At 41.1% G+C, this 15751-nt stretch overlaps 1 protein-coding gene across 10 annotated transcripts in view; it reads right to left on the reverse strand.

Annotated features, from left to right (window-relative positions):
- The window catches only part of GGT1 (gamma-glutamyltransferase 1), an 82997-nt gene that overhangs the window by 31650 nt on the left and 35596 nt on the right, over nucleotides 1-15751 (reverse strand). For 4 of the 10 annotated variants that reach the window (XM_069961183.1, XM_069961184.1, XM_069961182.1 and 1 more), the window contains one exon: nucleotides 14168-14249. The exons of 1 other annotated variant lie outside the window; for it this stretch is intronic. In XM_069961183.1, the coding sequence (XP_069817284.1) occupies nucleotides 14168-14229 (62 nt within the window). In that variant the 5' untranslated portion in view covers nucleotides 14230-14249. Of the gene's footprint in view, nucleotides 1-5102; nucleotides 5171-14133; nucleotides 14250-15751 lie in introns of those variants that run through there. 5 more of the 10 variants (XM_069961179.1, XM_069961180.1, XM_069961178.1 and 2 more) reach the window with 2 other exon arrangements.

Genomic DNA, 15751 nt, shown 5'->3' on the forward strand with positions numbered 1-15751 from the left:
AGCTAACATCTGGCGGGAAAAAAAACAAACAGTGCATTTATTGGAGTTTTTCCAAGATTTTAAGGCAGAGTGACGCATATAAGCATGCTTCCATGTCTAGGCAGAAATGGTTCAAGAGAATTTCCTTGAAGAACTGAAAAAAAAAGGTTGAGGTACATTATAATATAGCCAGTAGTCCCCCAGTATTTGTTTATAGGTACTAGATAGAGATGAATAAAGGTGCGTTTACACGAAACGATAATTGGCCCGACCGTACGATTAACGATGTTGGAGTAACGATTTTTTTTTTCATAACGATCAGCGTTTAGACGATACATTATATCGTATGGAAAATCATTTTGCGATCGCTTAAGCCTATCTCACACATTGGTTAAATCGGCAAACGACTGTTTACACGGAACGATCTGCGATTTTTTTGTGAACGACAAACGACAATTTGAGAACATGTTGAAAGATCAAAATGAACGATTTCTCGTTCGTTGTTTGATCGTTCGCTGCGTTTACACGAGCCGATTATCGCTCAAATCGCACCTTAAAGCAATTCTGACAAATTTCAATTGTGAATCAGGCATTAAATTCGCTTTGTAACAATTTGCGAACGTGCCAGATTCGCTTCACAAATTTGCTAAACATGGTGGCTGCACATGTTATCTTACACATCTGTCTTTTGGCAGGAGCCAGGGATTATCCATAATCTCTTGTGCCAGTCCAATCAGCTGCCGGCCCCTCTGTGATTTCAGCAACCCCCCTCTATATAAGGTGATTGGCTTCCTGGAGGCGGCCAGTCGGCTGTGTATAGTGGAGAGTAGGTTATAGCAGGGAGAGAAATACAGAAAGATAGGGACAGAGAGGAGAGGAGGGTGGATTGTGGGTGGTTTTCTGTGGGAGCAGTGAAACCATTGTCCAGTATACCCAGTAACTGGAAGTCAATGGGAACACAGTGTCCATCTTAATAACTCACTGGGTGCTCATTTACTAATGTCCACTGCTGTCCTAGGAGAACATTGATTTTACGCCGCTGATCCACCAATGTCCACTACTGTCCATGTCAGAAATTGAATAACTGAAATTTTTTAAAAATCTACATTTTCCAACTTTGACACTGTCCCAGCAACAGCTTTTTTTTTTTGTATGCGATTCGCGAATATTCGCGAACTTTGTGAAGCAAATTTCGGAGTGATTCGCTCATCTCTAGTACTAGGCTTTCCAGGTGTTTGGAGGTATCTCAATGGACTTGCCACCTCCCTGCCAAAGGGAGCACATGTAACACCTGGAAAGTTTCATGCACAAAAACTTTTAACACAGGATCTAAAGCCAAGGTTAAATGGCCTATTTATAAGACCTAGCACAGTACAAGATAAAGTATACAGAGTCTCCTGTCAGCTTCTTAGTTTCCTACTTTGCTTACTTTAAAAAAAAAAAATCTAGAAAGTGATGATACAAAGGGATTATGCTCATACAATAGAAGGTCACCTATTTTCCCATGACATAGTACCTGGCAAGACAGTCAAGAAATCTCACTATCAATAGTCAGCTGGCACGAGGCGGTGATGACTAACACATGTGTACTTTTATTAGGAAATCGATTACAACGTTAAAACCGTAGTTCACAGGAAGGATAACAAATGATAAAGTCTCCGTCCATACACAAGGGCTTAGAGGGAGTTTACACTTTGTGCTAGTTTTATGTTACTTCTCTAGTTTCCATGAATTTAAACACAATTTTATGCTACTATGAGGTTGGTTCAGGTGCCAAACCCCATTACAGGTAGAGAAATGGCGCCAAATGTTTCTGCTTCTCTTATAGCCTTTAACCCCTTGAGGACCGGGCCAATTTCCTTTTTAGTGCTTTTGTTTTTTCAACCTCTCCTGCTCTGGACAGTTCCTGTCACAGACAGTAGTGGCAGCAGAGAGCACTGTGTTGGACTGGAAAGAATACATTACTTCCTGCAGGACATACAACTGCTGATAAGTACTGGAATACGTGCGACTTTTAAATTCAAGTTGTTTAAATTTAATGTTCCATCAGGTTAATCCGCTTTAAGTGTTGCACATTGATAGACTGGCCCCAGTGCGGGGAAGCCGATGCCGCAGTCCTTTTTTTGAACCAGGGCCCTGTTCATGCACATGGTGCCGGTCTATTACCGTTCACCAGCCCGGACAGAAGCACGGAGTCGGACCAACCCCCTCCCTTTAAAAAAGGCTTTGCCGCATCTGTGCCAGTCTATCCATGTGCAATATTTAAAGCGAATAAACCTGATGCTACTTTCTCATTAAGCAGCATACATTTGTATCTTTATAGTGGCCTCCGCCCTTCTTAGAATTAGTCACTTTTTTACATTCTTCCCCCCCTTCTCCTTTTTAATTTCACTTTCCTATTCTTTCTACTTGTCTTCTGTACCTTTCGGACTTAATGTTCCTTCTTCCTGCAACCCGAGGTTCTCACTTTACTGTACATTGTGTTTAGGCTATGTTCCCACTCTGTTGCTTAGGCTAGGTTCACACTGCGTTTTCAGCATCCGTTTTTGATCCGTTTTGCCATTGACTTCCATTATAAAAAAAAACGAATCCAAACGGATGAGTTTTTTTTGACGCACAATAAAGTACTGTTGACACTACTTTTTTGACCGTTAAAAAAACGGATCCGTTAAACGGATGCTGAAAACGCAGTGTAAACCCAGCCTTACTGGGTAAAGGCGTCCGTTTCGTAATAATAATGATCATAACTTAGGGTCCATTTACACAGAAAGATTATGTGACAGATTATCTGCCAAAGATATGAAGCCAAAGCCAGGAACGGACTATAAACAGAGATCAGGTCATAAAGGAAAGCCTGAGATTTCTTCTCCTTTCAAATCCATTCCTGGCTTTGGCTTCAAATCTTTGGCAGATAATATTTCTGTGTGAATGGACCTTTATGCAAAAAGGGATTCTTTCTGAGGAACCTTGCAGCATACACCCTATTAGGGTACGTCCACATATCGTCAATTGCAGCTTTCAGCTAAATTTACAGGATCAAATCCATAGCAGATAAGGTAACTGAATGCACCCTTAGGCTATGTTCACACATAGTATTTCCCCCAGTATTTTTCCAACCAAAATTAGGAGTGGGACTGACAGCAAAATGATAATGGAAAGATTTGCACAGTTTCTATATTGTCAATATGGTTGAAAAAAGACTGACGGAAATATCATGTGTGAACATAGCCTTAGGGTATATGGTATTGCTAGATGAACTCTGATGAGGAAACCTTTCTGACGGAGCTCCGTAGTGTCACTAACTTTGGAGAACTGTTTGAGTTTAGGAATTTCTGAGAGCCGAGCGTCTTTTCTGGGGATAGCATGTAATTTTAGGGATTCCCGGCATCAAAAAATCACAGTCATCAGCTTGTCGCATGGTAAGCTGCTTAATAAAAGGGGCTGTCTACAGTAATTTCCTCAACTAAAATTAAATCTATTCATGTGCAGGTGGGGTTGTTTCTGCTGCATTCACATGGTCTTATGAAATCCCTATCCAGATGAACGGGACAATCTAAGAAATGTAGAATTTTGCTGAGAGTGAATATAGCTTGACATTTCCCAGATAAGGCTATGTTCACACATTTATTATCACTATTTTTGCCAGGAATTGCGCAATCACAATAAAATAGCGCTAATTTCATAAACTGCTAATACTGCCAATGGCTGTATCAATGCTTTCCAGGATGCTACAATTTGAGTTAAAGGGGTTATCCAGCATTAGAAAAACATGGCCACTTTCTTCCAAAGACAGCACTACTCTTGTCTCCAGTATGGGTGCAGGTTTTTCTACTCAGTTCCATTGAAGTGAATGGAGCTTAATTGCAATCCGCACCTGAACTGGAGACAAGAGTAGTGCTGTCTCTGGAAGAAAGTGGCCATGTTTTTGTAGCGCTGGATAACCCACTGTACTCAGGTATCTCTGGTAGCTCCCATAGGGAATAAATATTCAACCTTCTGCTCCATTCTAAAAGGAAACTTGGGTCCCCGTTCTCAAGATCGCAGGGGAACCCCCTTTAAATGCAGAGTGGGAACCCAAACTTCCAGCAAGTTCACTCATCACTAGTTGTTATATAAGAAGTTTTCATCATTCCTCTTCTTTGACATTAGAATTAGGGTTGGTCATCTAGGTGATCATTCCCAGCCGCATTTCCCTCGGGACCATGGTATATCAATGTAGCTTTATATCACAATGCTACCACATTCTCACATCCATGGAAAAGAGGACCTGGCGCTTGTTCACACTAACATAAGATAGGTTATTGGATGGGGGCAACTGGTTAGCCTCTGCCAAGGTGCTGACTGTTCAGGGGTAGGGAACTTTGGCTCTCCAGCTGTTGCAAAACTACAACTCCCATCATGCCTGGACAGCCAAAGCTTTAGCTTTGGCTGTCCAGGCATGATGGGAGTTGTAGTTTTGCAACAGCTGGAGAGCCAAGGTTTCCTTCCCCTGGTATGCTTCATAGCTATTCTATTTTTCTGAAATGGTATATACTATATTTCTACTTTATATTTGCAAAAAAACGCAAGTTGGATCAATGAGAAGTCTGGTAAGAGACAGTGATGAGCGAATACTGTTCGATCTAATAGATATTCGATCGAATAGTAAGGTATTCGATGTACTAGTTCGCCAAATATTCGATAAATATTCGATAAGCGTTCAAATCCCCCTACTTCCGTTTTTTTCCTCCCAGTGGTCGAATAGATGTTTTTCAATAAACGAATACTTGTTCCCATAGACTTTAATAGGATCGAATATTCGAATATCGGGGAGATATTCGAACGAATATCGAATATTCGAATATTTCACTATTCGCTCATCACTAGTAAGAGACAAGGAAGCCCATGGACTGTACAGATCATAGAAGCTGTCAGCTACAGGTGGGAACAGCTGACTTACTGAGAGTCTCCAAGTTGGATGACAGCTTTACATGACATTCTGTGATCAAAAGTGCCAACAAGTAAACATAGTGACAGTCCAGCTCCCACAGCAAGGAGCAGAGTCCAGCACTGACTATACTGAGTGTACTATAAGGCAGCAGTAGGAGGTCCCTCTCATGTATCTTAGCCCACTATGCACTTACCTTGTTCTTGTGTTCCCTGTGTGGTAAGAGGTGAGAGGAGTGTGACCAGTGCTCCTCACTGCAGACTCTTAAAGCTGCCAGGGGCTGGTTGTAAATCTCCTAGAGGAGGAGAAGGGGCAGGGAAAGTACACTGACCTCTCCCCACACTACACAAAGTACCTGGTACCACACACAGGGCACTAACAATGTACCGGCTGCAGGATTCTAACAGGGGGCAGAATACAACCCATTATATAATTCACACATATATATATGAATACTGCTGTACAGGTTCTTAAAGTGGAACTGTTGTTAAGAAAAACTTTTGACGTGTCAGAGACATGTCAAAAGTTTTGATTGCTGCAGCTGCGATCCTCTCTCCGCTGTATCTCCTGATTGGTACAGGTATGAACACTCAGACCTGGACCAATCAAAACTTTTAACATGTGTCTATAATGTAAAAAGTTTTTTTGACATAATGACAGGTACACTTTAAGTTCGGATTCACACTTCTGTGTCACAGAACGGCCAGTGTCAGTGAAGTTCATCCCGGCCGATACTACAGTCATGGACGGATGAACTTCATTTCTGTTGAATTGGGATGCAGGCGGATTCGGGTGCACCCGCATACCAATTCACCATAGCACACAATGGGAAGTGCGGCCGGAGCCGCACTTTCCATTGTGTGAACTGACAGGTCTGTGCGGCCGCTATTCAATGAATAGTGCCGCCACAAAAATAACGTGTCAGTGTTTCCTGCAGCCCCTAGTAATCCCGGCCGGTGTGTATACAGAGTGTATACACTCCAGTCAGGATTCTTCTGACTTCAATGCAACGTACATTATCTATTAATCAAGGCCAATGTTGCAATTTGCAACAACGGCCGTGAATAATAGAAAATATAGGTTGTGTGAACCTAGCCTAAATCTAGATGCATGGAGGACATAATAATTCTTGTACAGTAGTGCCACAGTACATCCTGAACATTTAGGTACATAAACCATAAACCATGATTTAGGGTATATGCACACTACGGAATACACACAGAGACTTCAAGCGGATTGCGCTGCGAGGCCTCCGTTTGAAGTTCCACATGTCAATTCTTTGGGCGGACATTGGAATTAGCCGGCGAATATTCTATGGGACGGGCAAAATTTCAAGCGTAGGCTGCGCGGCAGAATCCGCTTGAAGTCTCCGCACGTATACCGTAGTGTACACATACCCTGAGAGGTGCAATAAAACTGACCGGCAGTATGTTTTTTAACCAGAATAGAAAAAAAGTCTTATCTGAAAATTATAATTAGAGATGAGCGAATTGCAGATTTAAACGAAGCAAAGCACTTCGGTTGATCAAGCCGCCAATGCTGCTTTGCTGCCTGCCGCTCCACCCCACTTCTCCCAGTTTCCCAGGATTGGATTCAGCTCTTCCCTGGCACCTGTGGTGGAGCACAGGCAGTGGAGCAGCGTTGACAGCGTGGCGGCTTGATCAACCGAAGTGCTTTGCTTCGTTTAAATCTGCAATTCGCTCACATTCCTCCAAGACTTCTCTCGTGCTGCACCAGTTCTCTGGAATGCCCTACCCAAAGACATCAGACTCATACCCAATATTCACAGTTTCAAGCGTGCCCTGAAGACTCATCTCTTAAGGCTCGCTTATAACGTTCCCTAAACTTGTTCCCCCTTCTGTTGTTTCCCTCGCTCTATATCTCTGATGGTTCTTGCACCTTATATGTTTACTTGCAATCAGATATTGGCGTTGTTACTGGCTCATCCTGTATTTCTAAATATGTACAATGGCTGGACCATGGATGAATGAAGCACTTATGCCTGGTGTCTGTAAGTCTGTAAGCTCCAACAAGCAGGTCTCGTTTATACTTTGTATTTTTTATGTTATTTTTATTTATTCTAATTATTTAACTGTGTATTATGTACCTCTGTACTGTATGCATAGAAAAAAGCGCTGCGGAATCTGTTGGCGCTATACAAATAAATATATTATTATTATTATGATTATGATTATTATTATCTCTAATAATTACAACCAAAGTTGTAGCAAATGAACTTCAGACAAAACCCCTCTATGGAGAGTACCAGCTGACCTGTTCAGTTAATTGCCTGTACAATATGGAATCTGATTGGTTGCTAGGGGCAACTGAGCCAGTTTCACTTTACACCATGTTTGATAAATCTCCGCCATTGTTTTTTAATTTAAAGGGAACCTGTCAGCAAGACAATGCTATGTAACCTATCAGCATCATGTTATAGAGCAGGAAGCATTAAGCAGATTGATATATAACTTAATAATAACTTGTAACTTCTAATCAGTATAACTTGTAACTTTTTGATTGAAATCCCTGCTCATTCTGTGTTAGGGTCCTATTAGACAAAGCGATTTTTAACGATTAACAATAAACAATTGAAAACGAGATAATTTAACCGTTCGCCATATTACACAGAACAATAGCCGTTAATTACGATCATTACTATGATCGTTTACTCTATCTGATCCCAGCAAATAAAGGAACAATATGGAATGAGGATCCATTTACACAGAAAGATTATCTGACAAAGATTTGAAGCCAAAGCCAGAAACAGACTGTAAACAGAGATCAGGTCATAAAGGAAATCCTGAAATTTCTCCTCTTTTCAAATCCATCCCTGGCTTTGGCTTCAAATTTTTGGCAGATAATCTGTCATATAATCTTTTTGTGTAAATGGACCCTAACACTGAAAGATTAGTGAACAAATGCGGAATTACAGCGAATGAACGTGGAATTGCAGAGATTAACGATGATTTTGACGTCTGCACCAAGTGAACGATTTCTCGTTGGTCGTTTGATCGTTGCCTGCATTTACACAAAACGATTATCATTTAAACTCAAATAATAAAACGATAATTTGCACAATAATCATCCTGTGTAATAAGATCCTTAAAGGGACTCTGTAACCTCCAACCCAACTCCCACAAAACCATAAACAAAAGTAACCCCTTTAAGGAGTCCAGTGGGCGGTGTCACTCAATGGACTTGACTCCTTAGCATGGAAGTATCAAAGATTTTAATCAATAAATTACTGAATCTTTTCCCATAAGGATCTGTATCAATCTGCTCAGCTCCTTCTGCTCTATAACATGATGCCAAAAGCTTAGGTAACATTTTTATTGTGGTAGATTCACTTTAAGTTAAAAACTATCTGTAGCCCACCAAAAAGTGAGAAGTTAAATACAGTAGCTTTGCTTATACACCTTGGGGAAGATTTATCAAACTAGTGTAAAGTAGATTTGGCTTAGTTGTTGCTAGCAACCAATCAGATTGCACCTTTCATTTTCCAAGAAATCTTTGAAGAATGAAAAGTGGAATCTGATTGGTTTCTAAAGGCAACTGGGCAACTTTACACCCCTTGGATAAATATCCCAAACCATGGATGCCTAATAGTGGTATCTATTATCTTTTATTAGGTATCTATTATTAGGCTATAATAGCATCTGTTTAACAGAGCCATCATGTCCAATGTTACTAGACATCTATTAAAGGGCCCTATTCCACCAGACGATTATCGTTCAGATTATCGTTAAATCGTTCAAATCTAAACGATAATCGTTCAAATCTAAACGATAATCGTTCATTTAAATAGCAGTTAACGACTAATGACCGAACGAGAAATCGTTGATCATTCAATAAGACCTGGACCTATTTTTATCGTTGCTCGTTCGCAAATTGTTTGCATTGAATAAGACGCCGTTCGGTCGTTCGCAGTAGTGGCGTACGCAATAGCAACGACAAGACGACCGCAAGAACGATAAGTAACATAAGTAAGGATTATCTTTCCATGTAAATGGGCGAACTATTTCAGGTCTTTCGTAATAGCGGTCGCTTGGATCGTTTATCGGTAACGATTATGTGAACGATAATCGTCCGGTGGAATAGGGCCCAAACAGATCCAATATTAGTCTATTGACATCCATGAGTCTCAATTAAAAACTTTACTGTCATTTAAAAGAAACTTTTGACATCCCACAAACAGGTCAAACATTTTAATTAGTATTTGTCTCAGTGCTCAAGTTTCTAGGTATAACCAGGAGAAGCGCTCAGCTGTGTGCTTTACTCCCTGGCTTAGCACTCATTACAGGAGACAGGTTCCATTATAAGTCTATGGAGCCCATCTAATGCAATTGTTTTCAAATCAACTGGTGTCAGAAAGTGATACAGGAGTATAAATTACTTCTGTTTAAAAAAAAAAAAATCTCCAGTCTTACAGTACTTATCAGCTGCTATATGTCCTGCAGGAAGTGGTGTATTCTTTCCAGCCTGACACAGTGCTCTCTGCTGCCAACTGTATCCATGTCAGGAACTGTCCAGAGCAGCAGATCCCTATAGGAAACATTTTCTGCTCTGAACAGTTCCTGACATGGACAGAGGTGGCAGCAGAGAGCACTGCATCAGACTGGAAAGAATACACCACTTCCTGCAGGACATACAGCAGCTAATAAGTACTAGAAGACATCAGATCACAAACATGACAGTCTGTAATTCTCACAGAGCCATTACCTGAAGCCTATTGCTATGAAAAAAACTCTACATCAAGCCAATTCAGGTAAAGGGATTCCTATTAGTGGCCCAATCCCCACATCCCGCATAATACTGAGTATTATTATACAGACTGCCTATAGTGGCCTTGTAAATGAAAGCTCTGCTGTACAGCTATAGGCTGGGTTCACACTACGCATATTTCAGTCAGTATTGTGGTCCTCATATTGCAACCAAAACCAGGAGTGGATTAAAAACACAGAAAGGATCTGTCCACACAATGGTGAAATTGAGTGGATGGCCGCCATATAACAGTAATAACTGCCATTATTTCAATATAACAGCCGTTGTTTTAAAATAACAGCAAATATTTGCCATTAAATGGCGGCCATCCACTCAATTTCAACATTGTGTGAACAGAGCCTTTCTGTGTTTTCAATCCACTCCTGGTTTTGGTTGCAATATGAGGACCACAATACTGACTAAAATATACGTAGTGTGAACCCAGCCTTAAAGTGCATTCTGGGTAAAACCAGAAAATTCTTTTAATAGACGACTGCATTCACCAGGTCTGGTTGATGCATTAACTGTCCTCAAACATGAAATGCTTGTACATCATATGGCTTTTAACGTGACAAAGCCAGTCAAGTAGACCGTCACCGGTGCCAGATTGATGACAGTATTGCTTGTAAACAGTAGAAAACTATTTAAACAAATGTGTGTGTGTGTCCCCGTGTGCTGTGTATGTGTTATGTGTCTTGTCTATATACTACGCTTCTAGATTTGTATCTGTATATGTATTGCTATCATCATTCTTAAAGGGAAACTGTCAGCTGTCAATTTTTTCTTTTAAATGGAGCATGAAAATATCTATATGTTACTCTGAGGTGAAAATATTATATGTATCGTTCGTTAAAAATACCGGTGAGTGTTTGGGACTTTTTCCTGTCTGCTTATGCCAATATACCGTCCTAGTTCTGTCCTGTACACCCTGGAGAGAGTCATTGGTCTAATCCTTGCATTCTTCAGGGCATAGCCATACCCGCAACCAGTGCCGGCTCTTTTCTTTCTCGTATATCTATTATATATATTATTATGTGATTCTAATCAATTGATAATACGACATTAATTACCTATTGAGAAAAAATGGGATAGAACAAATTGGTTGACGATTATTTTAATTACCTGAAGGAAATGGTGAATTCTTTTTAAGCTGACACAGTGCTCTAGGTACTGGGCCAGTTTACACTCTAGAAGCATAAAATACCTCCACTCCAAACCTTGGGTAACTTCGGGCGCAGGTCCAAAATGAGCATAGGTAACATAAAAGGGTTAGATTTATTTAAAAACACAACGCGTTTCGAAGTCGTACTGACTTCTTTCTCAAGTGTCTGATACAAAATACAATACAAGTGTGCACATGCTCAGAACAGACATAACACAGGCGGTGACTAATTACATGCAAAATTAATCGATCCTCCCCTTGGGGGTAGATACCAACAATAAATATTCCAAATTCCAATTAACATACATACAAATACTAACAAAAATGTAATACATATATTTAAAAATATTTAAATAAACCCTTACTCATCTTGTATTTTCAATCGTCTCATTAGGTCCCTGTGGTGTAAGGGTGGAGAGTTTAAAGATCCAGTAAGATTCACGGTTTATTAGTTGTCTATACCTATTGGGATGGTTTTCTGGGATCTGCTCTAGGATAATCAGTGTTAGTTCTGTAGGATTACTTTGGTGGCAGGTGAAGAAATGTTTTGATACACTATGGAGTAAAAAAGCTTTTTTAATATTCGATCTATGCTTATTCATGCGGGACCGCACCGTCTGAACGGTGCGGCCCACGTATTGCAGTCCACATCTGCATTCAAGTAAATATATCACAAATTGGGTCGCACAGGTAAGTTTACTATATATTCTATATATTTCTCCTGTGGTTCTCGATTTAAATGAAGTAACTCGATCCGATGGCATCCATTCACAACACTGACAACGGCTGTGCTGACATCTTGTAGAACCTACTTCCCCTCCATCTAATTCAGCCGAGGAATGGTTAATATTCTGTATTTTCCGAAGTCTGCTGGGGGCTACATGGCCACGTAATGTTTTTGTTCTGCGGAAGATGATGTTAGGTCTTTTTGGTATAACTGTTTTTAAAACTGGATCATCACATATGATGGGCCAATTTTTTTGTAGGTAGTTTTTAATTACTGAAGCCCCACAATTATATTCTGTAATGAAAGAGAAATTATATTAAATTTTTAATAGTAATATTTTTACTTTTACTTTTTTCTTTCATATTATTTAAAATATCTATTTGTGTAATTTGTTTGTTAGTGTTAAAAGCTTTTTTTAATAATTTTTTCGGGTACCCCTTCTTTAAAAATCTATCTTTCAGTAAATTTGCTTGTTCTATGTAGTCTTCATTACTGCTACAGTTTTTTCTCACCCGTTTTTCTCACCCGTTGGTATTGCCCGAACTCTATGGCCCGAACTCTATGGCCGGGTTTACACTACATATAACACAGAATGGCCTGCGTTACTGAAGATCATGGTCTTCATTTCTGCTGAATTCTAATGCGGGCACACACAAGTGTGAACTGACAGGTTCTGTGCGGCCGCTATTCAATGAATAGCAACTGCACAAAAATGACATGTCAGTTTTCGAGATGGAATCCCAGCCGGAGCGTATACTATGCAAATTGCAACAACGACCAGGGCCGCTTCTGCCATGAGGCGGAATGAGTATTCCGGCTCAGGTGGCAGATTCTGCGCTCCTGCAGTGGGCGGCAGACAGCAGCCCTGCAGCCGCTCACCTGTCCTGCCGCAGCCGTCCGGTCCCGCCGCCAATGCTCACCGCTGTCCCCCGCCACGCTCCCGCAGCTGTCATCGTCCTCCAGTGAGTCGTGAGTGCCCGGGGTCAGTGGGGGCCGCGATGAGGGGACAGCAGTTTGCGGCGGGACGGGACAGCTGCAACAGGACAGGTGAGCAGCTGCAGGGCCAGAGCGCGGGTGGGTGTTGTTTGGTTACGAGGGGTGCCGGGTACGCGTTGTGGTACGGGGGGGGGGGTGCTAGTGGGTGGCAGAGACCCCAGAATCGGCCCTGACAACAGCCGTGATTTATACAAGACATACATTGTGTGAACATAGCCTATAAGGGTTAGTTCCCCTTTAAGAGTCAACCTTTCACCTTATCCTAAATCAAACTTTTTGGTTTATACGCACTGCACCTTGTAAAAACATGTCAAAAGTTTTGATCTGTTTGGGTCCAGGGGTTCATACCCGGACTGACCTCTAGAATGAAGTTCTGTCTGCCCTCCTTCTAGCTATCAGTCGGGGTCTGAAAACTCAGATCATTAAAACTTTTTACATAACTTTACGACATATCAAACGTTTCCTAAGGTGCCAGGTACACTTTTTTGTTTGTTACTTTAGCAGTTCATTATGGTAGCAAAGCAATAGCTTTAATACACTAATTGGTACCAGTTATCAGTCTTTTGTGGTCATTATACAGTTTTTCCATCCCAAAGAACACAATTACCTTGCATGATTGCATTTACAAGTTACTTTGTGAGGGGAAAGCACATAGTTTACTTGCTGTTTGTTGGAGTCTCTTGCATGATTGAATTACCCATTGTACTCTGGCTGATGAGACAGTCTCTGCCTATCTAGTAAATTACGGCTATTAAAAATGTGATTCATAATTTAGGGTCTTTTTACGCCGGCCAGCAAGATCACAATGTATCAAGCAAAGAGGTTGCACGAATGATGCCTATATTGTTTGTGCAGATATTTATTGAAGGGAAATAGCTAGGATATGCATATATTTGTACTGTCAGTTTCCAAATGCCATCACATCAGCAGTGTATACTTACCATCAGTGCTGCTGAGATCCAGCATCTTCACCTCCTTGGTGACAGTGTCACACGTGTACTGCTCCCATCCTGCTCCTCCAGCTGTCAATCACTCTGGAGAAACGGGGACAGTAGATACAGCGGCCGGAGAGCAGGATGCATTGACACTGTCAGGAAAAAGTTGAAGATGCCGGATCACAGCAACGCTAATGGTAAGTATACACTGCTGATGGCATCTGTAAACTGGCAGCACGGATATATGCATATCCATGCTGTCAATTTCCCTTTTGCTGTCGGCCGCCCGTTCACACAGGATGATATGCAGTCAATAGTAATACATTTTGAAGAGAGGTCTAAAGATGTGATCAGCCAAAGATCAGGCGTTTTCCTGCTCCTCAGCTGATCGCTGCTAATTTTACATGGGACAATCATCAGCCAAGCGAGTGTTTACTTTTTAGAAATGCTCGTTACTGTTAATTAACCCATGTAAAAGGCCTTTAATACTGCGGAAGAATCCAGTGTAACAAAAAATACCCCAAAATAGCAGAATTGAATATTTTCACACTGATTGCATATCTCTAAAGGGGTACTTCAATCAGAAGCCTTTTTTGTGATATGCTCGGGGATGGGTTGTTAGAAAATAATCAAATACACTTACCTCCCTGGCTCCTGCACTGCCACTGGTAACTTACCGATCCATCCCACTGCGCAGCCACTTCCAGGACCAATTGTCGCACGCATTATGCATCTTCATGTTAATGGAGACCCAAATTTCTAGGTAAACAGACAAAATCACAGCTAAAGACAATCTAGTTTTGGATTAATTATTCATTTAAATCTATGCAAAATATCATGAAATTCATAGCAAAAACACAAAGGATGTCATGTGTGAGAACAGACTTAGGCCATGTTCCCACGTAGTAAGACACCGGCTATTCCGTGACCCAGACGGGTCACGGAACTGCTGGTGTCGGAGAAGATCATCCCAGCCGATACTGCAGTACTGCAGGATGATTTTCACTGCCACTGAATTTAGATGTAGGCGCATCCATGCGCACCTGCATCTGGGTTCCCCGCTGCACACCATGGAGCGTGTGGCTGGAGCCGCACGCTCCATTGTGTGCACTGACAGGTTTCTTGCGGCACCGCTAGGGATATCGGCCAGAGTGTATACTATGTGTATACACTCTGGCCGGGACTCCTTAGAAGACAGAATACATAAGTTCCGTAGTAATCACGGCCGTTGTTAGAATGGTCGTGATTATTATGAAACTTACGTAGTGTGAACATGGCCTAAAAATGTACCTGTTGTTATAACTTTCAATATTAAAATCAACAGTAGATATAAAGCAAGTTTGCAATTTACTTTTTTTTTTTTTTAGCTATCATAGAGAACACGGCACTTCCTGTTTTCTGACTCTTTTTTTCTCTCTCAGAGTCAGAAAACAGGAAGTCCTATGTATCCCAGGCCATCTGAGCGCTCACAGAGAGAAGGCAGTCATGTGACTGATGGACACATTGAGCCGTGACTCTCTGTACTGGCCGGAATTCCTGTGTTTAGTCTGTTTTTTTTCAACCAGCACAAGTCAGAAAATCTGCCTTCAGGAGACTGGACCTGGATTTCTGGTAAGTACAGCTTTGTTTTACAGCATGATAACAAAAAAAATAGTGAATGTAAATTGCAGACTTGCTTTATTTCACATCTACTGTTGAATTAGATTTTGAAAGTTTTAACAACAGGTACACTTTAAGAGTCACCATCATGTGTGTGGCAGTGGCACAATCTGCTTACTAATTGTGACAATGTAACCTCATAGACTTTGTATAGGAATTAGCCGATCAGGAGATAGAGGTGGGAAGTGGATCACGCTGCTGCCACGCTCTCTCCCCGGCTTTATCTGTTCTACAAAGAGGGTCCCAGCAGTGATGAGTAACTTTTTACATGCCTGTTTTAAGTGTCTAACAATTTAACATGTTCCTCGGCTGATAATGCATTATTGGCCATAGGAACATTATTTTAAACCCATAGAAGTCTGCTGGCATGTTGGTATGACTAAAAATCAATTAACCATTGATTTTCATTCACACTACGACCAGCAGAATGGCCATACATTCCACGAACAATGGCCATAGAAAATAGACACAGCACAATTTTTGACACACCTAAAGTCACATCTACTTTTCAAAAATGTGGCAGAAATCATATAAGACTTTGTAAAGACTTTGTATAAGAAATTTGCAATGGTAAATCTGGGCCAGTGTATTAAAGGAGAACT

The sequence above is a fragment of the Dendropsophus ebraccatus genome, chromosome 3, assembly GCF_027789765.1.
Source record: "Dendropsophus ebraccatus isolate aDenEbr1 chromosome 3, aDenEbr1.pat, whole genome shotgun sequence".
Taxonomy (NCBI): domain Eukaryota; kingdom Metazoa; phylum Chordata; class Amphibia; order Anura; family Hylidae; genus Dendropsophus; species Dendropsophus ebraccatus.